This window comes from Nicotiana sylvestris, chromosome 6 (assembly GCF_000393655.2).
Source record: "Nicotiana sylvestris chromosome 6, ASM39365v2, whole genome shotgun sequence".
Taxonomy (NCBI): Eukaryota; Viridiplantae; Streptophyta; class Magnoliopsida; order Solanales; family Solanaceae; genus Nicotiana; species Nicotiana sylvestris.
Window position 1 is genome coordinate 196,562,089 of NC_091062.1, and position 25,657 is coordinate 196,587,745.

Consider the following 25,657-nt stretch of genomic DNA (forward strand, 5'->3'; position numbering starts at 1 on the left):
CTACCAACTACACAGAAAACCCTGCTTCCGTTCCACCACTCTCTCAATCCCAGATGCCCAATACCATTGATCTTTCCCCACAACACGCACCTGGCTTTACCCCTTACCACAACCACCCCGGCACTTCAGCCCAAACTGTTCATGCTCCGCCAGCCAAAACAACCTCATACCCTGCTCCGACATCTACTCCTATTTTTGTACCCCCTCCACAAGCTACTCTCCACCGATCCTCTAGTGAGCCTGCATTCCCCGCTACAGATGCTCATTACTATGCACTAGAGCCCACCTTCAAAGTCCCAGATCCTTACTCTTACACTCCCCAATTTGAGCCTCGTGTTGAAACTGACAAACCACCCAAGAACGCAGAGCAAGAAGAGATGTTTAGGAAGGTACAAAGTCTGGAGCAATCATTGAGAAATATGCAAGGGTTGGGAAACCAAATGAGTGTGGCCTATAAGGATTTGTGTTTGTTCCCCGATGTCCAATTGCCTACCGGGTTCAAGATGCCCAAGTTTGACTTGTATAACGGACGTGGGGATCCTGTAGCTCATCTGAGGGGTTATTGCAGTAAAATGAGAGGCGCCGGGGGAAAAGACGAATTACTAATGGCATACTTTAGCCAAAGTCTGAGTGGGGCAGCTTTAGAATGGTACACCCGCCAGGACGCTAGCAGGTGGTACACCTGGGACGATATGGCTCAGGCCTTTGCCCGACACTTTTAGTACAATATAGACATTGTACCAGACTGCCTATCTCTAACCAAGGTGGAGAAGAAACCCAGTGAAAGCTTTAGAGAATATGGGTTCCGATGGAGGGAGCAAGTTGCACGAGTCAATCCTCCGATGGAAGAAGACGAGATGGTTAAATACTTTCTTCAAGCCTTGGAGCCCACTTACTATGGCCACTTGATCTCAGCCATTGGTAAGTATTTCAATGATGTGGTAAAGATGGGAGAAATGGTGGAAGAGTCGAGTAAGATCATGAGCTATTCTGCTATAAAGCAACCACCCAGGCAATCCAGAGTGGTACCGGAAGTTTGCTAGGCAAAAAGAAGAAGGAAAATGTCGCTATGGTTGTCTCCGGATCATGGCATGGCCAGAGGGGTTCATCTCATCAATACACCCACCCTCGACCCCGACCTCAAACCTACACCCAAGCTCCATATAATCCACCTCAACATTACTTTTCCCCACAAAACCCCCAATACTCACCCATGCCATCCCAATACCTTATTCACCATGCACAGTCATATGCTCAACCCCCTCCTTACCCGCAATGGCATGCTTCAGCTCCGCAGAATACCTATCTAGCTCCACAAAATACCTATCCACCCCCACAACTCTATCAAAACCCCACTGGTTCAAACTTTCGACCAAGGCCGGAGTATAGAAGAGAGAGGCAGCAACGAAAGAAAACTTTTACCCCGCTTGGAGAGACTTATGCTAGTTTGTTTCAAAGGTTAAGGTAGTTGGACGTCTTGAGGCCGATCGAGCCAAGGATACCGAATCCCCCTCCAAAGAACCTCGACTATTCCTTAAGATGTTCCTATTGTTCTAATGCTCCAGGGCATGACATAGAAAAGTGCTGGCATTTGAAAACGGCAATCCAGGAGCTTATTGATACCAACCAAATTGTAGTCCAAAGCCCAGATACGCCGAACATCAACCAAAACCCTTTTCCAGCCCATGTAGAGACGCATATGATTGAAATAGTTCACAAGGACGGGGAGCCCAAGAAGTCTTCTAAGTCCGTCATGATGATTCGGGCCAGTGAAAGTAATTTGGTTAAAGCTCCCGACTCTACCAAAGCAAAGCCCTTGATAGCTGAAGGGGTGACAGAAAAGCCAAGCTCGAAACCACCAGTGTTGGTCGTGAAAGGGCTATCGAAAGATAATGGGGAAAGTCCGGGAAGTTAAAAAGTGGTAGTGCTAGGGATTCCAAGTAAACCTGTCATAGTTGTGAAAGGGGCTCCTATTACCCCTATCATCATTAAACCAGTAACCCAGCTGCCAGTGATGGATGCCAAGGTTGTTCCGTGGAACTATAAACAAGTGATAGTGACATACAAAGGAAAATAAATAGAGGAAGAAGTTAATGAAACTGGAGGATTGACTCGTTCTGGGAGATGTTTCACCCCAGAAGAATTAAGGAAAGCCAAGCCATTCAAGGATAGCCCAATGCCAGTAAAGAAATCGGTCACCGAGGAAGAGGCTGAGGAGTTCCTGAAAAAGATGAAAGTGCAGGATTATTCCATTGTGGAGCAGTTAAAGAAAACACTAGCTCAGATTTCTCTTTTGTCTTTGTTGATACATTCAGATGAACATCGCAGGGTCTTGATGAAGATTTTGAATAAGGCACATATTCTTGATAAGATCATAGTGAACCACTTGGAAAAGATAGCTGGCAATATCTTCGAAGTAAATAGGATCACTTTCTCAGACGATGAACTTCCTATGGAGGGTGCAGAACACAACCGAGCTCTTTATCTCACGGTGAAGTGTGAAGATTCTGTTGTCTCAAAGGTTTTGGTTGATAATGGCTCTAGTGCAAATATTTGTCCCCTGTCTACTCTGCAAAAACTGAAGATTGGCACTGAAAGAATCCACTTGAACATTGTGTGTATTCGAGGCTTTGATGGGGGAAGTAAAGATTCTGTTGGAGATATAATGCTCGAATTGTCGATAGGGCCTGTTGAGTTTACCATGGAGTTCCAAGTGTTAGATATGGCTGTCTCCTACAATCTGTTGTTGGGCAGGCCCTGGATACATGCTGCTAAGGCAGTCCCATCTTCTCTGCACTAAATGGTGAAGTTTGAATGGGACAAGCAGGAAATAGTTGTGCTCGGTGACGAGGACTTGTCAGTTTGTAATGATACAATTGTTCCGTTCATCGAAGCTGAAGATGATAAGGGATCTTGGGTCTATCAGACTTTTGAAATAGTATCTGTTGAGAAAATTCCTGAAGGAAAATGCATTCCGGGTCCTAAGCTATCCTCCACGTCCGTCATGGTTGCGAATGAAATGTTGAAGAATGGTTTTATGCCGAGCAAGGGTTTGGGCTCATCTCTGCAGGGTATTGTGCATCCAGTGCGCCCCAGTGGGAATCCTGGCACATTTGGTTTGGGATTCATGCCCACAGAGAAGGACGTGAAAGGGTTAAAAATCTGAAACAGAAGGTATGGTCGCTCCCCAAGCCCGTCCCACACATCTCTAAGTCTTTTGTCAAGCCAGGGACGGAAAAACCTCCAACATTCTCAATCCCAAAACTTGTGGTCGATGTTGATGAAGAGCTGATCAAGAGGTTCCGAAGCCTGTTCGAAGAGGTCAATATGGTAGAAGTTGGTGAAGGCTCTAGTAAAGCATATGTGCAGCTCGTTGGCCCAAACGTGAAGCTTAGCAATTGGGAAGCTACTCCTCTCCCCACCAGGAAGGAGTTTTGGTAGTTTGCTTTATTTTCCTTTCTGTTATCTGGGTTATTCCATGGTTGTAATCCAGATTTTTAGTTTTGCTTGTTTTGATATTCAAACCCTTCTATCCTTTTATTTTTAATGAAATGCAATTTTCCGTTTTTCGTTATTCTTAATAGTGTTTTATTTTGTTCTTTTTTATTTTGTACAGTTCTTTTTATGCTGGTTGCAGTGACATGACATGCATGAAGAGTTTTCAGCCGAGTCTTAAAAGCCAATCTAATTCTGAAATAACAATCCAAGAAGTAGAATATGATGATGAAATAGAATATGATGAAGAAGCAGCATTTGAGGAAATCAGTAAAGAGCTAAAATAATTTGAAGAAAAATCAAAGCCTAATTTGAGTGAGACCGAAGCAATCAATTTAGGGGACCAGGATGATGTTAGGGAAGCCAAGATAAGTGTGCATTTAGAACCGCAAGTTAAGGAGGAAATAATCAAAATATTATTTGAGTACAAAGATGTCTTTGTATGGTCATATGATGATATGCCGGGCCTGAGCACTGATCTGGTAGTTCATAAATTGCCAACTGATCCAGCATTCCCTCATGTCAAGCAAAAGATGTGAAAGTTCAAGACTGATATGAGTGTGAAGATCAAAGAAGAAATCACAAAGCAGCTTACTGCCAAGGTCATTCGGGTCACGCGATATCCCACTTGGTTAGCCAATGTTGTGCCAGTACCAAAGAAGGATGGTAAGACCAGGGTCTGTGTTGATTACCGTGATCTTAACAAAGCAAGCCCAAAGGATGATTTTCCATTGCCAAACATACACATTCTGATCGATAATTGTGCCAAACATGAGATTGGGTCTTTTGTGGACTGTTATGCGGGATATCACTAGATCTTGATGGATGAGGAAGATGCAGAAAAGACAACATTCATCACGCCATGGGGAACATATTGTTATCGGGTAATGCCATTTGGTTTGAAGAATGCTGGGGCAACTTACATGAGGGCAATGACCACCATATTTCATGACATGATACATATGGAGATCGAGGTTTATGTAGATGATGTGATAATAAAGTCAAAGAAGTAGTCTGACCATTTTAAGGATTTGAGGAAGTTTTTCCAAAGACTCCGCAGGTATAACCTCAAGCTCAATCCAGTGAAATGTGCATTTGGTGTCCCATCGGGGAAGCTGTTGGGATTCGTGGTTAGTAGACGTGGCATTGAGTTAGATCCATCGAAGATCAAAGTCATTCAAGAGTTACTGCTGCCAAAGAACAAAACAGAGGTGATGAGTTTGCTTGGAAGGTTAAATTACATCAGCAGGTTCATTGTTCAACTCACGACAACCTGTGAGCCTATCTTTAAGCTGCTGAAGAAGAATGATGTGGTCAAGTGGACTGACGAATGTCAAGAAGCATTTGATAAGATTAAGAGGTACCTGTCGAATCCACCTGTGTTGGTCCCACCAGAGCCTGGAAGACCTTTAATTCTCTATTTGACAGTCTTGGATAATTCTTTTGGCTGTGTATTGGGTCAACATGACATCACGGGAAAAAAGGAGCAAGCAATCTATTATCTCAGTAAGAAGTTCACTCCCTATGAGGTTAAGTACACTCTGCTTGAGAGGACATGTTGCGCCCTAACTTGGGTTGCACAAAAGTTGAAGCATTATCTGTCATCCTACACTACTTACCTCATTTCCCGCATGGATCCTCTAAAGTATATCTTTCAGAAGCCTATGCCCACGGGAAGACTGGCGAAGTGGCAGATTTTACTTACTGAGTTTGACATCATCTATGTGACTCGGACTGCGATGAAGGCCCAAGCCTTGGCCGACCACTTGGCCGAGAATTAGGTGGATGATGAATATGAGCTACTGAAGACTTATTTTCCTGATGAAGAGGTCATGTATGTTGACGAGGTTGACCGAGATGAAAAGTCAGGTTGGAAACTCTTCTTTGATGGAGCTGCTAACATGAAGGGTGTCAGAGTAGGGGCTGTACATATATCTGAAACAGGGCAACACTACCATGTAACAGCCCAGCTTCGATTTCATTGCACTAATAATATGGCCGGGTACGAAGCATGCATTCTAGGTTTGAGGTTAGCTGTAGACATGAGAGTCCAGGAAATACTGGTTCTGGGAGATTCAGATTTGTTGGTTAATCAGATTCAAGGAGAATGGGAGACTCGAGATTTGAAGCTCATACCGTACTGATAGTGCCTGCATGATCTTTGTCAACGGTCCAAGTCGGTTGAATTTAGATATATTCCCAGGGTTCATAATGAGATTGTTGATGCCTTGGCCACTCTGGCGTTAATGTCACATCATCCGGACAAGGCTTATGTCAACCCCGTGCACATCCAAGTTCATGATCAACATGCTTATTGTAATGTGGTGGAAGAGGAAATCGATGGCGAACCTTGGTTCCACGATGTGAAAGAATACATCAGGTTGGGGGTATATCTAGTACATGCTACAGGTGATCAAAAGAGAACCATTTGACGTCTGGCTAGTGGATTTTTCTTGAGTGGAGGAATCTTGTACAAGAGGACTCCGTATTTAGGACTGCTGAGGTGCATAGACACTAAAGAAGCTTCAACTATCATGGCCGAAGTGCATTCTGGAGTTTGTGGGCCGCACATGAACGGGTATGTCTTGGCAAAGAAGATACTTCGAGCAGGTTATTATTGGCTCACCATGGAACGGGACTGTATCAGTTTTGTTCGCAAGTGTCATCAATGCCAGGTACATGGTGATTTGATTCATTCTCCCCCATCTGAGTTACACACAATGTCTGCACCTTGTCCCTTTGTTGCTTGGAGCATGGATGTCATTGGACCAATTGAGCTGGTAGCGTCAAACGGGCATAGGTTTATTCTGGCGGCCATTGATTACTTTACCAAGTGGGTCGAAGCTGTAACTTTCAAGTCCGTGACCAAGAAGGCGGTGGTGGACTTTGTTCATTCAAATATCATTTGTTGGTTCGGAATTCCCAAGGTAATCATCACAGATAATGCTGCTAATCTCAACAGTCATTTGATGAAAGAGGTATGCCAACAATTCAAGATCATGCATCGGAACTCCACTCCGTATCGCCCCAAGGCAAATAGAGCTGTTGAGGCTGTTAACAAGAATATAAAGAAGATACTTCGTAAGATGGTTCAAGGTTCTAGGCAGTGGCATGAAAGGTTGCCTTTTGCCTTACTGGGTTATCGCACTACTGTTCGTACTTCAGTAGGTGCAACTCCTTATCTGCTGGTATATGGAACTGAGGCAGTTATACCTGCGGAAGTTGAGATTCCATCCCTTTGGATTGTTGTAAAAGCTGAAATTGATGATGATGAGTGGGTCAAAACCCGGCTAGAGTAGTTGAGTTTGATTGATGAGAAAAGGTTAGCTGCAATATGTCATGGTCAATTGTATCAGAAGAGAATGACAAGAGCATACAACAAAAAGGTGCGTCCTCGGAAATTCGAAGTGGGCCAGATGGTATTGAAACGCATCCTTCCTCATCAGGCTGAAGCTAAAGGCAAGTTCGCCCCAAACTGGCAGAGGCCGTTCATAGTGACAAGAGTGTTGCCCAATGGTGCTTTGTATTTAACAGATATTGAAGGCAAATGTGTAGATATGGCTATTAATTCTGATGCAGTTAAGAGGTACTATGTATGATTTCTTTGCTTACCTTCAGTTGTATTTTGTACTTGGCATGTTCAAAGTTGAGATAACGAGGGCATTTTGTTCCACTACCCAAATACTTTCATCCTTTGTTACCCCTTTTGAGTTTTATTTATTTTCTTTCATACCCTTCTTTTGGAATTAGTAACAGAATTAGAGAACGAAAAAATGATGATGAATGAATGAATGAAAAATAAGAAGAATGAAAAAGAAAGAAAAAGAAAAAAAAAAGAAAAAAAAGAAGAAAAAAAGAAAAAAGAATAGAAAAGCAACAAAAACAAATAACTTCCTTTTGAACTACGTTCGACCTGGTTCCTCTTAAGGATACGTAGGCAGCCTTACGGTTCGGTCCCATCAAAATAAAAATAAAAATTCCCCAGACCCAAAGAAACTGGGGCAGAAGTTTTGGTTTTGAAAAAATCTGATTCCAAAAGTTGTAATTTTGACCCCTTTTCATCTTAAGTTAGTTTGAGCCTTCATGCCACCCTTTCTTTCTAACTCTGTCCAAAAGCCTACATTACGGTCCAATGAAAGACCTTCCGATCAATCTTTGAGGATGTCAGGTCAAGCGAGATAGAGGTATGATTTACATCATGGGTAACACTTTGTTCACGGGCGCAAGAGAGAAAATTTAAAATGAGAGAGTCTTATTGGTGAAAATCCTCACGGGCACCGTAAGGCGATGGTGAGCTGAGAGAAAATTTAAAATGAGAGAGTCTTATTGGTGAAAACCCTTGCGGGCACCATAAGGCGATGGTGAGTTGAGAGATGAACAAATGAGAGAGGCTTATTGGTGAAAACCCTTTGGGGCACTACAAGTCGAATGAGGCTCATGACTTTACAGAGAATTTGGATCAGTGAAAGCCCGGTTTTGAAGTATGAAAACAGGACATGAATCGAAAATATGATTGGCTGATCGATCTGAAATGCATGTCATGATCATTGGAGCTGGTTGCTTCCCTTAGATAAGTCTTCTTTTCTCATTCTTCTTCATATAGTCATCTGTGCTCAAAATTTTCCTTTGTTCCTTTTTGTCAAAAATCATTTCACTTTGCTCTTTGAGTCTATCTTTATGGGTATCTTTTGAGTCAGCCTTGTTGAACAAGCAGGAACAGATTTCAAAGCCTACTACCAGCTTCCGAATTGCACAAAGCGAAGTCCGGCCAGGCACATCCCAATTGACTTGATTTAGAATAGGCAGTATGGTGATAACTGAGGTTCAGGGAATCAAGTGAATCTTGAATTTTGAGATAATACAAGGATTCAACAATTTTCAAAATGAAAACACAATGCAACAAGCAAGCGTGATAGATTCAGGTCATGCAGAGGTTTTGTGGTCCAATCCCAATCAAAAGGTCAAACAACTCCTTGATAGCCCGAAGCAGCTAATTAGAATGAAGCATGGCGATGGCAGAAGCAGACGCTCAGCAATGATGCCACAAACTAACCACCACGTTCTCAAACTAACAAGATTTTATTTGTCTGAAACAGGGGCAAGAGAATTTGTTAATCCACAGGGACCCTCCTACGAAGAAGGCGTGGTTCAGGGGCAAGAAATTCTGTTCAGAATCCTCCAAGAAGAGAGCATGGTTCAGGTAAGTTCATTTTCGGCTTTTTAGGACCCTCCTGGATAATGGGATTTAATTTTAAAAGCTCTCAGGACCCTCCTGGACAATGAGATTTAGTTTTAAATTCTCAGGACCCTCCTGGATAATGGGATTTAATTTTTAAATTTTCAGGACCCTCCTGGATAGTGGGATTTAATTTTTAAATTTTCAGGACCCTCCTGGATAATGAGATTTACTTTAAAATTTTCAGGACCCTCCTGGATAATGGGACTTAGTTTTTAAATTTTTAGGACCCTCCTGGATAATGGGATTTAGTTTAAATTTTCAGGACCCTCCTGGATAATGGGATTTAATTTAATAGTTTTCAGGACCCTCCTAGATAATGGGATTTAATTTAATAGTTTTCAGGTCCCTCCTGGATAATGGGATTTAATTTAAAATTTTTAGGACCCTCCTGGATAATGGGATTTAGTTTTTAAATTTTTAGGACCCTCCTGGATAATGGGATTTAATTTAATAGTTTTCAGGACCCTCCTGGATAATGAGATTTAATTTAATAGTTTTCAGGACCCTCATGGATAATGGGATTTAATTTAAAATTTTCAGGAACCTCCTGGATAATGGGATTTAGTTTTAAAATTTTTAGGACCCTCCTGAATAATGGGATCTAGTTTTTAAATTTTCAGGACCCTCCTGGATAATGGGATTTAGTGTTAAATTCTCAGGACCCTCCTGGATAATAGGATTTAGTTTTTAAACTTTTAGGACCCTCCTAGACAATGAGATTTAGTTTTTAAATTTTTAGGACCCTCCTAGATAATGGGATTTAGTTTTTAAATTTTCAGGACCCTCCTGGATAATGGGATTTAGTTTTAAATTCTCATGACCCTCCTGGACAATAGGATTTAGTTTTTAAATTTCCAGGACCCTCCTAGACAATGGGATTTAGTTTTAAATTCTCAGAACACCCCTGGATAATGGGATTTAGTTTTTAAATTTTCAGGATCCTCCTGGATAATGGGATTTAATTTTTAAATTTTCAGAACCCTCCTGGATAATGGGATTTAGTTTTAAATTCTCAGGACCCTCATGGTTAATGAGATTTAGTTTTAAATTTTCAGGACCCTCCTGGACAATGGGATTTAGTTTTTAAATTTTCGTGACCCTCCTGGATAATGGGATTTAGCTTTTGAATTCCTAGATCTCTATAGGTAACATGATCCGATTAACACTCACAAGTATGCCCAGATCCCAAACTGGGGCAGAAAAATTTCTTTTGTTTTGTCTGTTTTGTTGCAATATCAGGCGCCTACCTGGAAAACGAGGGAATAGAATTCAAGTTTTTCGCAATCAGGCACTCACCTGGATAACGAGGGAATACAATTCAAGTTCTGGTAATCAGGCGCCCACCTAGATAATGAGGGAATACAATTCAAGTTTTTGGTAATCAGGCACCCACCTGGATAATGAGGGAATACAATTCAAGTTTTTGGTAATCAGGCACCCACCTGGATAATAAGGGAATACAATTCAAGTTTTGGTAATCAGGCGCCCACCTGGATAACGAGGGAATACAATTCAAGTTTTGTAATCAGGCGCCCACCTGGATAATGAGGGAATAATGTTCAAGTTTTGGCAATCAGGCACCCACCTGGAGAACGAGGGAATTTATTTCAGAGTTACTTTCAATTTACAAATTCAAGAAGCAGCAGGAGCCCGCCTGAAGAACAGTGTCCACTTTTCAGTCTCATGTTGATGATCAAATAGAGATTCAAGGAAGATTCAAGACAAGAAGTAGATATGATCTTGTATTTTCTTTTACTTTTGTTGTAATTTTTCCCTTTTATTTTCGATGTAATGGCAGGAACCGCGGACTAGAATCTCGACGACACCTCGACCGGCTCTCCATCTCGGTACTTCATCATCCTTCTCACTTCTGAACTACACGTGGCCTGATTCCTTTATAGCCAAGGATATGTAGGCAGCTCAGATACAAGGGCTCGGTCACAATCTTTTAGCCACATTTATTTCCTTTTGAATAAGCGTCGGGTCATAAATCAATTACGTTGCGTATTGTTCTTTGCTCTGAAAACTCTTCGTGTTTCCAAGCAAAGAGGGGCAGTTGTAAGCACGTAATTTTTGACCCGCGCAAATTTTAAAGTTAGTTTTAGTATTTTAATATTTTTAAAATATTTTCTTGACTTTATTTTAATATAATTTTAATCTTTTTACTTTTAGTCCTAAGACATAAAAAAAACATAAAATAGTTTTATTTATTGTGTTTATCGCTTTTCAATATTTTTATCTTTAGTTTAAGATCAATTAGTATATTTTTATTCATGGTATCTTATTTTTATCATGACTTTAGTCTATTTTCTTTACTTTTTACTTTATTGTTATAACATTTAAAAATACAAAAAAAGTAGTTTCATTTTTAATTTTTTTTTTTCATTTAATTAACTAAGTTTAATTAATATTTTGGTAGGATTTTTGAGTTTGTCTTTATCCAACAAGAAAATTTGTAGGCCCAAAGGTATGAGTCCATTCCTTTTAACTTAAACCCAATTATTCTTAGCCCATTCTTCCCAACCCATTAGCCCATTTATGTGCAAAATTTAATCCTAGCCATCTATTTCCTTCTAATCCAATGGTCATCATCCCTTCCCACCTTCATATAAAAGACCCAATTATAGAAACTCTAACCCAAGTTTTGAACTCTTAGTCTTGAACTAAAAAGAGCCATCGTCGGTTGCTTCATCTTCTCGACCCTTTACAAACTATTTCAAATACTCTACCAAGAAAATCACCAAAAAATGTTTAGTTCACTTTGTCTAGTTTCATTTTTGTTCCCCTTTTGTAAATTGAAAACTGGAATCGTAGCTACTGGAGTAAAAATTATGATCCATCATTTTGAGTCGATCCAGTCAATGTGGTTTGCTGTTCGAATATTTTTAGTGAATCGCTCGATTTTATTTTAAGCTTGGGTTGATGCTCTAGTTGATCGAGTATTCCAGTCTAAGCAGAAAGGGTCGATTTGTCGTCGGCACGAGGTTCTATTCGAGATTCCGTCATGTTCGTGTCCCAGCTGGCATTTTTGGTCGCTGCTCAATTAAAGGTCTATTCCTCACTCTGTTTCTTCTCAGATTTTCAGATTTCAATTGTTTTGGTGTTTGAACGGAACATTTGTTTGGTTGTGTGCTTGCTCTTTGATTTTAAATGAAATTCTTTTGTTTGGCCTAAACTTTGATGAGATTAATCTACCGGTCAGTTTAATTGACCTTCTTGCTAAAAATATGGGGGCATGATCGTTGATTTTACTCTTTAAACGTTTGGAGTCTTGTTGCATTTGTTAGTTCTAAAGTTTGAAGTTTAGTCTCGTAGATGTATGATTAGTTTGGTTATTAGTAAATTGCTCAATAAAGTTATATTGACTGAAGAATATTTGGTTAATATATGATAGTTAGTTTAGGATTTAGAATTGCCATTAACAGTAAGTAATATTTAGGCAAATGGTAGAACCAAAGTCTTTTTCTAGCAGCAATCAGTTGTCAAAATTGTCTTGAACTTCAAATAATATCACGTTTGCTTCTCTTTTCCTATTATTCCATTATGCATTCTTCTATTTTATATGCATGTTTAGATGTTTTCCTTTATAGGTTTATTTAATTTTATTGGTATGGTTCGTACCTATTTTGGATAGTTCAGATCATGTGGTGGGATGCGGGTATAAAAGGACTCAATTTGATTTTCCAACAATTTTATTTCAACGTTTCCCCGCTAGTAACATGTTTTAGGTCAGATCACACTTGGGTAAGCAAGCCTTAGGATTTTTATTAGTTTTCGTGGCGAGAGGTCGTTCCCTTAGTTAAATTTATCCGGGGAATGCCTCGAGGGATTTGTATTTATTTATCCGGGGTATGCCCCGTAGTATTTGTATTCAGAGACCAAAAAATAGAACTTGTAGTATTTTATTTTCATTTTTCTTTTCTTTTATTAGGTGGGGACGACCTCGAGCCGTTTGTGTGTTTATTTTTCTGTGTTTATCTTACCTCAATCCGAATATTCTAAAAGCCAACTAGATCGAGTATGCAACCGTGACTTTCACGGGACTCGGGGAATGCCTAACACCTTCTCCCCGAGTCAAATGAACCCCCTTACCCGATTCTCTGGTGCAGACTTAGCTTTAGAGTCTCAAGTGTTTTAAAAGAAAAAAAATTAGTTTTAGAAAAACGGTGACGTGACACACCGAAATCAACATCAGGTGGCGACTATGAGTTAATCCTTTTGAACACAACTTTGTCACTTTTCGAATCGAAAACCCTTTTCAAGTTTTACTAAATCTTTTTATTATTTTAAGAGGGCTTAGTGAGTTTGTTTGAAAAAAGGGGTGTGACACTATAATATTTTTTTTTTCATTTTCAATTTGTCCCTTACGTTGGGTAAAAGCTTAAAGTAAATTAAAAGGGAAAAGGCAAGTGAATTTACGTGTAATAAGTATACTATTATAGTATATTGTATACTATTATAGCATACTGTTACAGTATATTGCATATTATGACTGTATATTATAATAATATATTGTATACTCTAATATATTGCTTACCACTGGAGGTTGCTCTAGTGATAAGCAATCTCCACTTCCAACCAAGAGGTTGTGAGTTCGAGTCACCCCAAGAGCAAGGTGGGGAGTTCTTGGAGGGAAGGATGCCGAGGGTCTATCAGAAACAGCCTCTCTACCACAGGATAGGGGTAAGGTCTGCGTACACACTACCCTCCCCAGACCCCACTAGTGGGATTATACTGGGTTGTTGTTGTATACTATAATAGTATATTGTTGCAGTATAAATATATACTCCTATAGTATATTGTTGCAGTATAAATATATACTCCTATAGTATATTGTATACTGTAGCGGTATACTATTAGGTATTGTGTTCTTCTTCGATTATTACAATATACCATTGCAGTATATTGTAAACTATAATAGTATACCAAAATGGTATATTTGTATACTATTTGGTTATACAATACAAATTCGTCTTCTTCCTTAGTTTAACTATATTTCAACCTAAATTTCTAAATCTGCTACAAAATGTCCACCAAATTGACTAAAACTTTAGCTACAATCTCCAATCAAACTTTCCAAACAAACTCATGCAGGATCGGATCAGAACAATTAAAAACTCAAACAAACCAAGTTATGAGTTTCAAGCTTCAATATCCTTCAATGGTGGATTTAAATTTGTATACAATAAATCTCCAAAAATCAGCATCAAAGGTACAATATACACATCAAAAAACAATAACTAATGAATTTCAACAGTAAAACACTATAAAAAATCAGATCTGGCATTTTGAACTTATGGGTTAACAACAAAAATTGATCTGTTCTTCCTATAATCTAGTTTTTGAATTGTGCCGTGTACTTTAGTGTTGGAAACTTGTTTTTGCGGGTCGACCCGTTTGATGGGTGGATACTATATCAGCTCAGTTTCAATAGGGAATGGGGAAAACAAGAATAATATGAATAATGGGGATTTTATTATGCACGAGGAAGCAAAAAGGCCGATGAGATTGGTAAATGTTGAGGAGCTGAAGTGAAAATTAGGTATGGAGAATACTGAGGCTATTGGATACAGTGAGCTATTTAAAGCTTGTGAAAAAATGGGTGTGGCTAAAACGCATGATAAGCGGGTAAATAGTTTGGAACGCATGGGTAGGAGTAGTAAATAGTTTGGGCCTGGACATTAAAGGATAAATAGTTTGAATCTAATGGGTATAAAGTGAGATTTTCTTTAAACATATTCCGTCGAATATTCCTTGTATTTTATTTCTTACAATTTAGAATAGTTTCTCTCTAGTATATAAGGGAGACTAAAACCTTGTAATAGCGCATCGATACTCTAGGAAACTTACTATTCTTGAATGAAAAGAAACTTAACAATCATCTTCTCTTTATCTACTATTATTCATTCTAGAGATTATTATTTTCAGCTAAGATTTACCCCTCTATCTTCGATTGATTTGTTCAAAAGGTTTTAACATCTTTTGAGTCAAACAAGAGGGGCAAAAAATAATGTGCATGGTGGTTGGATGAGAAAAATGGGCAAAAAATAATGTGCATGGTGGTTGTATGAGAAAAAGGGAACAGGTGACTCCATGTTAAAATAAGGTTAAGTGCCTCTTGTTCCTCAGCTAAGATTTACCTCTCTATTTTTGATTGATTTATTCAAAAAGTTTTAATATCTTTTGAGTCAAATACGAGGGGCAAAAAATAATGTGCATGGTGGTTGGATGAGAAAAAGGGGCAAAAAATAATGTGCATGGTGGTTGTAGGAGAAAAAGGGAACAGGTGACTGCCATGTTAAGACAAGGTTAAGTGCCTCTTGTTCTTACTTCAAATGACCAAGCAATTAGTCAAAGGAACAGACGGAAAAAGAGACATAAACAAACGTACCTCTGTAGCATTTCAACTACCAAGTTAGCACATGGCCCATTACACTTGTTCCTTTTTACATGTATCATTTATGGAGTAAAAAATATGTATGCCCAAAAATAGGAAATTTAACTATTCACCCGACTCAACCCAGCACACAGCAATTTTTAACTTTCTTCTTTTAGATTTGAGAGCACGGTAAAATGTTCTCACTTGAGAGTTGAGACTTGAGAGCAGACATTATCATGAATCATGAGGCTTCTATACATTTAATTATTTTTCGTTTATTTCCAATTCCATTTTTTCTCTGCGTATATTATGCTAGTGTTTTGCCATATATTTCCAAATTTCTTTTAAAAATTTTGATTTGGGTGAAGTTTGGTTTGAAGATGAAAATGTATTTGGACATCAGTTTTCAAAATATATTTACCAAATTTATTTTGGAAAAACATGTATATTATTAGTGTTTGTAAATATTTTGGCCCAAAACCAGCTATTGTGTCACGACGCTAACCCGTACCCGGTCGTGATGGCGCCTCTCGTAAAGACAAGGCCAGCCAACTACTCCCCGTTCAATCTTTAAGCAGTTAAACATTAAGAAACAGTAATAAGCATAATCAATTAAACCAAGATTTAAGCAGTTAAAAACATAATTTGCGGAAAATAACCCTAACACAGCCCGAAACCGGGGTGTCACTAGTCATGAGCATCTATAAATCCTACTACAAGTCCGATAAGTCTATAACTACTACAAATGTCTGAAAAGATATAGAAATGACAAAGAGGGAGAAACACGGGACTGCGGACGCCAAACAGCTACCTCGTGAACTCCGAATGTCTGTCGGGAGCCCTCAACTCGCACTGGCAGGATCAGCAACGCCTGAATCTGCACATGGGGTGCAGGGAGTAAAGTGAGTACTCCAACTCAGTGAGTAACAAGTGTAAATAAAGACTGAAAGCAGAAAATCACGTAAGGCACAAAACATGCTATAATGAAGCACTAAAACCATTTAAACACAGTAAAAACCAATGAAAAATAGGTAGAAATACTTTAACTCAAATTTAACTTCATGAAAAGCCTTTTTTAACAATTTAACAAGTAATTGACAGTTAATTATGAAAAGTAAACACATAAAGGTTCGCCCCTCGGGTACAGTATCAACAAATCCGCCCCTCGGGCAATATCTCAGAACAGTACCAGCCCCTCGGGCAATCACATAGAACAATACCATCCCCTCAAGCTAAATCTCACATCACAATGGGTACCCACGCTCACTGGGGGTGTACAGACTCTTGGAGGGGCCCCTTACGGCCCAAGCACAATATCAAGCCACCTCGTGGCATCATCACTAGGCCCTCTGCCTCATATCAATCAAGTCACCTCGTGGCGTACATATCTCAGGCCCTCGGCCTCATAATCAGTATCAAATATTTCCTCACAACATAAGCCCTCGGCCTTACTCAGTCAAAAATCCTCACAAGCCACTCGGATAGTAGTAAAACAAGTTTCTCAGCCCAAAATATCATTTAAAAGATCATGTAAGTGTTAAAACAGAGTAAACATGGCTGAGTATGAAAAATAGTGAAATATAACATGACTGAGTTCAAGTATATAGTCAAAACAGTAAGGAGATACCAGTAAAAATCCCAGAAGGGTTCAAATAGTTAGCACAAGGCCCAAATATGGGATTCAGCCCAAATCATGATGATAGCAAATAGATTTCAGTCAAATACGCGGTAAAATAGTCGTTTGGGACGGACCAAGTCACAATCCCCAACAGTGCATGACCCCACGCTCGTCATCAAGCGTGTGCATCACCTCAATATAGCGCAACGATATACAAGTCCGGAGTTTCATACCCTTATAACATCATTTACAATCATTACTCACCTCGAACGGTCAAATCTCTAGCTCGCGACGCCTTTGCCCCTCAAGTCGGCCTCCATTCGCATTGAATTTATCCAAAATCAGAACGAGGACGTCAAAATATGCTAAGGGGACGAAGCCCAAGCAAAAATAATCAAAATACGACACAAATTCCGAAATTACCAAAACCCGACCCCCGGGCCCACGTCTCAGAATTCAATAATTTCTATGTCAATAGATTTCTTATCTCTCCACGAGTTCATACATATCAAAAGTTTTGAAATCCGATCTCAATTGGTCTTTCAAATCCTCAATCAAAGGTCTAAGTTTACAAGCCCTATTTTTCCCTATTTTTCACCCTTAATTTCCATGATTTCTAACTCTAATCCGTGTAATAATAGCATAGGAACAAGTTTTAGGTCTAAATTCCTTACCTCAATAAAGTTCCCTTGAAATCCCTCTTTCAAATCATCCAAAAAGCTCCAAAGCCGAGATAAAAATGGTGAAATTAGCTAAAATTTGCGAAGGCCACAATTTATACTTTCTGCCCAAACATTTTCGCATCTGCGGCCCAATACCCGCTTCTGCGGTACTGCATATGCAGTTCTTCCTTCGCTTCTGCGGAAATCACTTACTCCCCTTTTCGCTTCTGCGATCAAATCCTCCGCTTATGCGGCGCCGCACCTGCAGTCCCCAATCCGCAGGTGTGGAAATACCAGAAGCAACAAATTCAGCAGCTGCAACAAAGTCCAAACTTCTCCGTTAACCATTCGAAATCACCCCGAGGCCCCCGGGACCTCAACCAAAAGCACAAACATATTCTAATACCTTATTCAAACTTGTTCCAATCATCAAAACACCTCAAACAACATCAAATCACCCAAAACACATCGGATTCAAGCCAAACAATTCAAAAATCTTCCAAATTCCGCTTTTAATCAAAAACCCAACCAAACCACGTCTGAATGACATGAAATTTTGCACACACATCCCAAATGATCCAAAGGAACTACTGCAACTCTCGGAATTTCATTCTGACCCCTATATCAAAATCTCGTCTACCAACCGAAAATCGTCAAAATATCAACTTTGCCAATTCAAGCCTAAATCTACTCCGAACCTCCAAAACTCATTCCGATCATGCTCCTTGTGGGCACCTAATTTTTGACAATATTTATTTTTTTTGTCACTTCTTCTATGTAAATATTTTAGGGGTTTTTAACATACACATTTTTAGCTTTGTTATACTTTTTATTATAGGTTAAAAATACAAAATTGTAGAAGGTGAATTATTACTATTAATATTATTTTATTTTTCTTCTTATTTTTAAATAATAATAAAAAATCCGAAAAATATTAATTTTTTTTTTAAATTTTCGGGAGAGATTTAAAAAAATAAGAAAAAGGGAAGTATGGAATTAAAAAAAAAGTAAAAGTAGGTGGAATTCTCTTTTAAAAAAGTAAAAGAAAGTGAAAAATTAAAAAAATAAAATTAAAGTTTTGTGGAAATTTTTAAAAATAAAAAGTAAAAAGAAAGTTGGAATTAAAAAATAATATAAAGGCAGCTGAAAATTTTAAAAAATTTAAATTAAAATAAAGTAGAATTTTTTAAATAAAAGTAAAAGAAAGTGGATTGTTTTTTTAAGAAAAGTAAAATAAGTGGAATTCTCTTTTAAAAAGGTAAAAAAGTGGGATTTTAAATAAGATAAAAGTAATTAAAGTTGGAATTTAAAAAATAAAAGTAATGAAAGGTGGTAATTCTTTTTATATAAAAAAAAAGCAAAATGTAAGTGGGATTTCTTTTAAATAAAAAAATTAAAAAATTATTAAAAAATCTGATTTTTTTTGAAAATTCTCCTATAAATAGAAGAGAAATATTTGAAGAAAAGAAGAGAAGAGAAGAGGGAAGAATATTGAGAGAAAACAAATTTTCTTCTTCTATGCTAAAGAGAATTTCTACTAGTTTTATTCTTTCTACCTATTTCTTTCAACAAAAAAAAACATATAGTCATTCATTACCTTGTTTAAAAAAAAATACCTCAAAAACAGGAGCTAAATCACACCAAAAATCAAATCCAAAAGCTTCAAACTCAATTTAAAAGATAGCCCAAAATACTAGCCCGAAGAGGTCGAAGTCGAGTTCGGTTCGAAAGGTTTCCGCTCGTTGCCTCTGATTGTGGTTCATTTGCACATTAAATTTGATGGTTGTTTGCTCCATATGTATTGAATAAGATCTTCATCTATAAAAGGTTCATTCTTTTCTTAACCAATGTTTCCATTATTTTTCTTTTACCGTATTTCCTTTTGATTTGTATATTATATTTTGGTTATCTACCAACTTGAAAGATATGAACAAAAAAATGAAGGAAGAGCATCAAGAAATAGAATTCGTGAAAGACAGAATGAGTTTCTTCAATGAGATTGTAGTTCACAGGGAAAGATAGGAAAATATATTCAAAATGGAGAGAGAACGATGTAATAGCTTGGATCCAAATTAAAGGATGTTAAGTCAATAGCAAATTTGATACCGACATGGGTGATTAGGTCCATAATAACTCAAATCATATATTTCTTCAATAATAATTCCATATTCATAAATCATGACCTTGCAATAATCTCAAAGTAGTTTTAGGAAGAAACATAATCATGAATATTTGTAGTTTGCTTTAAATTGAATACAATCCTTTTAGAATAATCGAGGCGCGTCATGCCAAATAAAATCTCAAAACTCATGGCCCTCATTTAATTAATTTTAATCCTTAGAAATCGAGGCGTGCCATTTAGTTGAATTTTCCATGGCCCTCGCAAACTTGAAAGTGCGTAGTTGCTTTAGGCGCGCTATTTTTTAAAAAAAAAAAATAATTTCCTAAATCGGGTGTGCATTTTATGTGACCCAAATCCAAATCTCAACAACGTTAGATAAAATGTGTCATGGACCGCGGGTGCATTTCATGTGACGTGGTTCAATACGTGTTTTATATGACGTTGAATTTTTCCAAAAAAAAATTAATTAAAAGCGGCTAATAAGTTAAAAATATACCATAGGTTGAAACATGTTTTAAAAATCAGATAATAGGCCAATTGTAATAGTTTAAGCGACCGTGCTAGAACCACGGAATCCGGGAATACCTAACACCTTCTCCCGGGTTAACAGAATTCCCTACTCAGAATTTCTGGTTCGCAGACTTCAAAAGGAAAGTCAAAATTTCCTCGATTTGGGATTTAAAATAAATCGGTGACTTGGGACACCAAATAAACTATCCCAAGTGGCGACTCTGAATTGAATAATTAATCCCATTTCGAATAATGTCATTTAAATTGGAAAAACTCCCTTATATACCTTCGGGTGTGTAAAAAAGAGGTGTGACAGCTCTGGCGACTCTGCTGGGAAAACCAAACCCAGAACTTCGGTTCAGGGTTCAAGAATTCGAGCTTAGAATAACTGTTATAGTTGGCTTGTTTTATCTGATTTTTACATGTTGAGCCTAATGTGCTAAATGCCGCTTTTACCGCTTTGATATTGTTTGGACTGTATATAAATTGCTACGAAACCCTCCTCTCTCTGAGTCTTCTAAATCATCTGGGAAGTGTGCACTTCGTGTGACTTCTTTTCTGTTAGAGTCTTATCCCAATTTTAGAACGAGGTTCGGACAAGTTGCAAAGCCGGTGAAGCTTCTGTATTCCCGGTACGCTGCCCCACCTCGGTTCGAGCTGTCCGCTCGGGTAAGCCAGGTCTAGAACAATAAACCCAGGTTTTTAAACCTAGTATAACAAGCCTCATGCCGGATCCCTAGTAGGAACGTTTGTTTGCATCATGTGCATTTGACCTTGGAGACTCAACACAGGGGTTGGGTCTGTCTAGGACAGGTGTACCCAAATGAAAAAGACCATCCTGATGCATCTTACGTGCTACTTGCGCATCTGTTTGTTTCGGCTTGCATGTTGACCGGCTTCTAGAACAGAGGAAGAAAATCAAAAAAAAATCAAAAAATAAAAAAAAAATAATAATATAGGAGTGAGAGGTAGGTAATTAGAAAATTCTGAAACTCTGCCGAAATTCCGGAAAAAAAAAGTCATCTCCAAATGAGCCAAAGTTTTCAACTGCCATGTTCTGTCAAAACTGGCGAACTACGCGGGTCTGATTCTCACCGGATATGAGATACGTAGGCAAACCTCATCGGTTCCGGCCCATAATTTTCAAAAAAAAAATCCAAAAATATTTTCCTTTACTTCCTATCTAGAAAAGTCTTTTTTTTAAACCCCAATTTTCAAAAAATCCAAAAAAAAAAAATATTTTCCATTATTTGCTTCTTTAGAAACTAATTATTTTTTTTAAAAAAAAAATATATACAAAAATATTTTCTTTTACTGCTTCTTTAGACCCTAATTGTTTTAAAAAAAATATATATACCAAAATATTTTCTTTTAATTTCTTCCAAAAATCCAAAAATATTTTCATTCTTCTTTCAAAATTGAAAAGAAAATTCAAAAATCAAAAATATTTCATTTTTTTAGAAGCATTTCTTTCATAAATTCAAAATAAAATTCCAAAAATATTTTTCTTTCTTCTTTAGAAGTTTTTTTTTCTATAGAAATTCCAAAAAAAAAACAGTAAAAGTCTAAATTAAAAAAAAAATCTTTCTTCTTTCGAAATTCCCAAAAGAAAATTGAAATCAAAAATATTTTCTTTCTTCTTTATAAGTCTTTCTTGCGGAAATTAAAATATTCCAAAAAAAAATGAGTTAGTTTATTTACTTTATTTTTTGTCTTCCCGAATTACGCTAGTTTGATTCTCACCGGATATGGGCGTAGGCAACCCCCATCGGGTCCAACTTCATTTTTGTAAAAATAGTCCAAAAGGAACAAAAAAAATTGTTTTGATTGTAAATAAGAAGGTGATGTCATTCTTGTCTAAAATAGTTGAATGTCCCCAAAAGGGCGCCAGAAGGCCGTTTTTGCAAGAACAACCACCTTTAGTAGTTTTTTTAAGGTTTTGGCCGTTTAGCAAACACAGCCTTAAAATTTTCTTCCCCGAAGTGCTGAAAGGCCGTATTTGCAAAGCCGGATTTTTTATGAAAATTAAAAAAAAAATAGTGATAACCTTTTCTTGAGTCAAAATGAGTCATAACCTTTTAAATTAAATTACCCTAATAAATGTGCAGGATGAACACAGATGAAAACGAACCCTTCACAGCTCTTGAAGAGATCCCCTTACAGCTCCACATGTGGTGGAATGACTTAGGAAAAGGTAGCCGAGGAACTGTGATAAAAGTTTTGGGTGGTCTTGTCGGACTTTTTAACATCAAGCCAAGATTGGACGTGATTGAAGCCTTGATACCTTTTTGGGATCCGACTCGCAATGTGTTTCGCTTTTCTGATTTTGAGCTCACACCCACGCTAGAGGAAATTCCGGGTTACGCCGACCTTAGGGGAAACTTTAGAAGTCGGTACCCGGTGTCACCGAGACCAGTATCTCCTCACAAGTTTCTGGATATGTTGAGTATTAGCCGGGATATTCAGGATGGGAATTTATCTGAAGGGTTTTGCACTTTCCAGTTCCTGTACCAACGCTATGGCAATCCCCAAGGTTTCGAAGCACCGAATACTGGTCTGACCCATGCCGGAAATAAAGATAAATGGGAGGCAAGGCGGGGTTTGGTTTTTATAGTAGCATTCTTGGGTGTTATAATATGTCCGCAAAAAGACGGCAACATAGAATTTGGCCTCGTGGGAATGATTGATGTCGCAATCAAGAAAGCTAATGGCACATTAGTTCCCCTGATCTTATCTGAGATTTACCGAGCTTTGACCATTTGTCGAGAAGGGGGAAAATTCTTCCAAGGCTGCAACTTACTACTACAATTGTGGATACTGGAACATCTCTGCCACCGTGTCGGGTATATGAACTACAACATGACCGGTTTGGATTGCATCGAAGAATTTGAAAGCCGAGTGGCGGGGGTTGAATTTCCAGAGGGTACCGAAGCTTGGTTTGCCCACTTGAGTTCTTTAACTTCGGATAAAATTGAGTGGACGTTCGGATGGCTCCCTGCCACCGAAGTCATATACATGTCAGCTAAAGTGTGCTACTTTCTCCTAATGGGCATCCGGAGCATCCAACCATATACTCCTCACAGGGTTTTGCGCCAACTAGGAAGATTTCAAACCGTCCCCCATGACGAAGATTTGAGTGTACATGTCGTCGAATTGGGCCTAAAGGCTGTATTTCCAGAAGGAAGAGTTCGCCAAGTTTGGAATGAGTGTAGATTTCTCGAACCCAAGACTATGGTGTGGGATCTAGCTAGAGGTGAGATGGACCCCAATTATATGGTTTGGTTTGGCAAAAGATTTCAAATTCCTCGAGAGACCGAGAGATCTGCTAAGAGACCTCATGTCCAACAATTCACTAACGACTCGCAGGAGCAGTGAGGCTGGTGGGCAAAAGAAGAAAGCTATAGGGCTAAGATAAGTAAATTAGAGGGACAAATCAGGGACCTCAAATTTGGCCACAGTATCCAAGCTGCCGCAGATGAAGGGGAAAAGAAAAAGCTAACTCAGGAAAACGAAGCTCTCAAAGCTCAAATCCATAAAATGAGAATAGCTGCTAGAAACCCGGAAAGAAGCCGGGAAGATGAAAGGCTTATAAGCGGTCTGAGAAAGAAAGTACTTTAGTGTCAAGATGACCTAGAAAAATCTGAGGCTAGTCTAGCAAAAGTCCGAGCACAATTGGCAGAGAATGCAGAAGGGCGGGCAGAGTTTGTGAGACAAATGAAAAGAAAATATGAGGGGACAATCGCCAATTTAAAGAGAAATCTAATCACCCTTGAAAATGAGGCGGACAAACAGGCCAGGAATTTTAAAGCCGATAGGGAACATTTTTATGCTTTGATGGCCCAAATGGACGAAGATATGCAACAATTGCGGAATCAAAATCATCATGACACTCAAGTGTTGGAAGCCCGGAATCAGCAAATCGGGCGTTTACTTCAGGAAAAGGGTATTGTCCGAGAGAGGGTTAGAGCCATTGCCGACTACATCGTCATGAAATGCCATGCATGTGAGGAAATGACTCAGACCACTTTCTTCGTTGCTGTAATGACATTTATCCTCCAGATAATGAGTGATTTGGAGTGGCTTCAAGGGGATCTCGCACGTAGGCCCGTGAGACCGAATTATGACCCACGGGCCCCAGGAGTCGAAGCATTGATGTATTCATGATATTTCACTTATTGAGTCTGTATTTTGGAAATTATTTTTTAGTTTGTTGGTAGTTTTAAAATTCCAAGAAAATGAGTAGTTTGAAGTCTTTTGTAATAGAAAGTTTAGGAGTTTTATTAATGAAAATTTGAAAATTTCCAAAAAATTATTTCTTTATTTTTCGCACTTGTTTTTCTTGAACTACGTAATGATCTGATTCATGCGGCGTTGTGATACGTAGACAATCCTCATCGGATCCGGTCACGATTTTTGTAAATAACTCAAATAAGAGAGGGATGTGAAAAAGAGAGCCAAAGAAAAACCAAAAGAAAAACGAAAAAAAAGGCAAGGAAAGAGAGGAAAGAAAAGAGTGGAAAATGGGAATAAGAGGAGAAGTACAAAACCCAAAAGTGGAAAGAAAAAGAAAATTGGGAAAATAAGCAGAGCCGGGATGAAACATGCACCTGTTGCGAAACATGTAGAAACACATTTAACTGTATAAGTGCATCACACCCCAACGTGCGATTTCCTATATGTTAATTGCTTCAAACTAACTGGTTTGTTGTCATCTATAAAAGGTTCTATAGTAAGGTGGTTGGTTTTGTGGTAGTCTGGCTTCACATTCATACTTCACAAGGTCAAAAGGAAGCATTGAAATGTCTTCGGAAATTCCTCTGCCAACAGTTCCTATTCTAGAGGATAGTCCGATCTCGGCCATCCCAACTTCTGAGTCATCAACGGCTGAGGAAAATAGAATTCTGCGTCTCCGCATGATGGAAATGTGGGACGCCTGGGCCAATGGAAAAGAACCACCAAGTGCGATCCCTGGATTCCCTGAGCTTTTTCCCAGGGCAAGTGGGACCTCCAACATCCCCATAAGTTATCCAAATACCCCACTAGGATATCCTACCATTTCAGCCCACTTTGCTGGAACACCTTCTGAGTCTCGCCCCCAGGTGTTAGCTTCAAGTGCGGCTTCAAACATATTCACCGCGCCACCTTGTTCAGCTACGACACAACCTGCTTTACCCATGCCTAACTTTGATTCATCTTCCTTCACATTTCAAGCACCATCTTTCCCAGTGGAACCTCCTCAGTTTCCTACTTATACTTACCCTCAACCACCCCAATTTGAGTTCACTGCGGGGCAAGAAAAGACCACCAAAACTCCTGAGCAAGAAGAGATTATGAGGAAGATGAGGAGTATGGAACAAAGTCTCAAAAGCATACAGGCTTGAGTGGACAGAAAAGTGTATCCTATGCCGACTTATGCATGTTCCCTCATGTGCACCTACCATTGGGATTCAAAACCCCAAAATTTGAGAAGTACGATGGGCATGGTGATCCTATTGCTCATCTCACACCTCCTTTTTCCTTTTTCCGCGCCCGGGGGGGGCGCAGGGGGAGTTTTTTCCAATTAAAGGACAATCGAAACGGGATTTATTTATTAATTTCAGAGTCGCCACTTGGGAGATTTAGGGTGTCCCAA

General features: G+C 38.7%; 1 protein-coding gene across 1 annotated transcript; it reads left to right on the forward strand.

Moving 5' to 3' along the window:
* Nucleotides 1-5,327: 5,327 nt before the first annotated feature.
* LOC138871900 (uncharacterized) lies at nt 5,328-6,794 on the forward strand. The gene is made up of 4 exons (XM_070149823.1): nt 5,328-5,632; nt 5,687-5,882; nt 6,171-6,591; nt 6,664-6,794. Exons 1-4 carry the CDS (start codon nt 5,328-5,330, stop codon nt 6,792-6,794), a joined length of 1,053 nt encoding a protein of 350 aa, XP_070005924.1.
* Nucleotides 6,795-25,657: the final 18,863 nt, after the last annotated feature.

What these genes read in the sequence shown, in the direction of transcription:
- LOC138871900 (XM_070149823.1), top strand. Translation starts at nt 5,328, where the DNA reads ATGTATGTTGACGAGGTTGACCGAGATGAAAAGTCAGGTTGGAAACTC. An exon ending in CGAGATTTGAAGCTCATACC is followed by an intron (nt 5,633 to 5,686) that starts GTACTGATAGTG and finishes GGTTGAATTTAG; the next exon opens with ATATATTCCCAGGGTTCATA. An exon ending in AAGAATACATCAGGTTGGGG is followed by an intron (nt 5,883 to 6,170) that starts GTATATCTAGTA and finishes CATCAATGCCAG; the next exon opens with GTACATGGTGATTTGATTCA.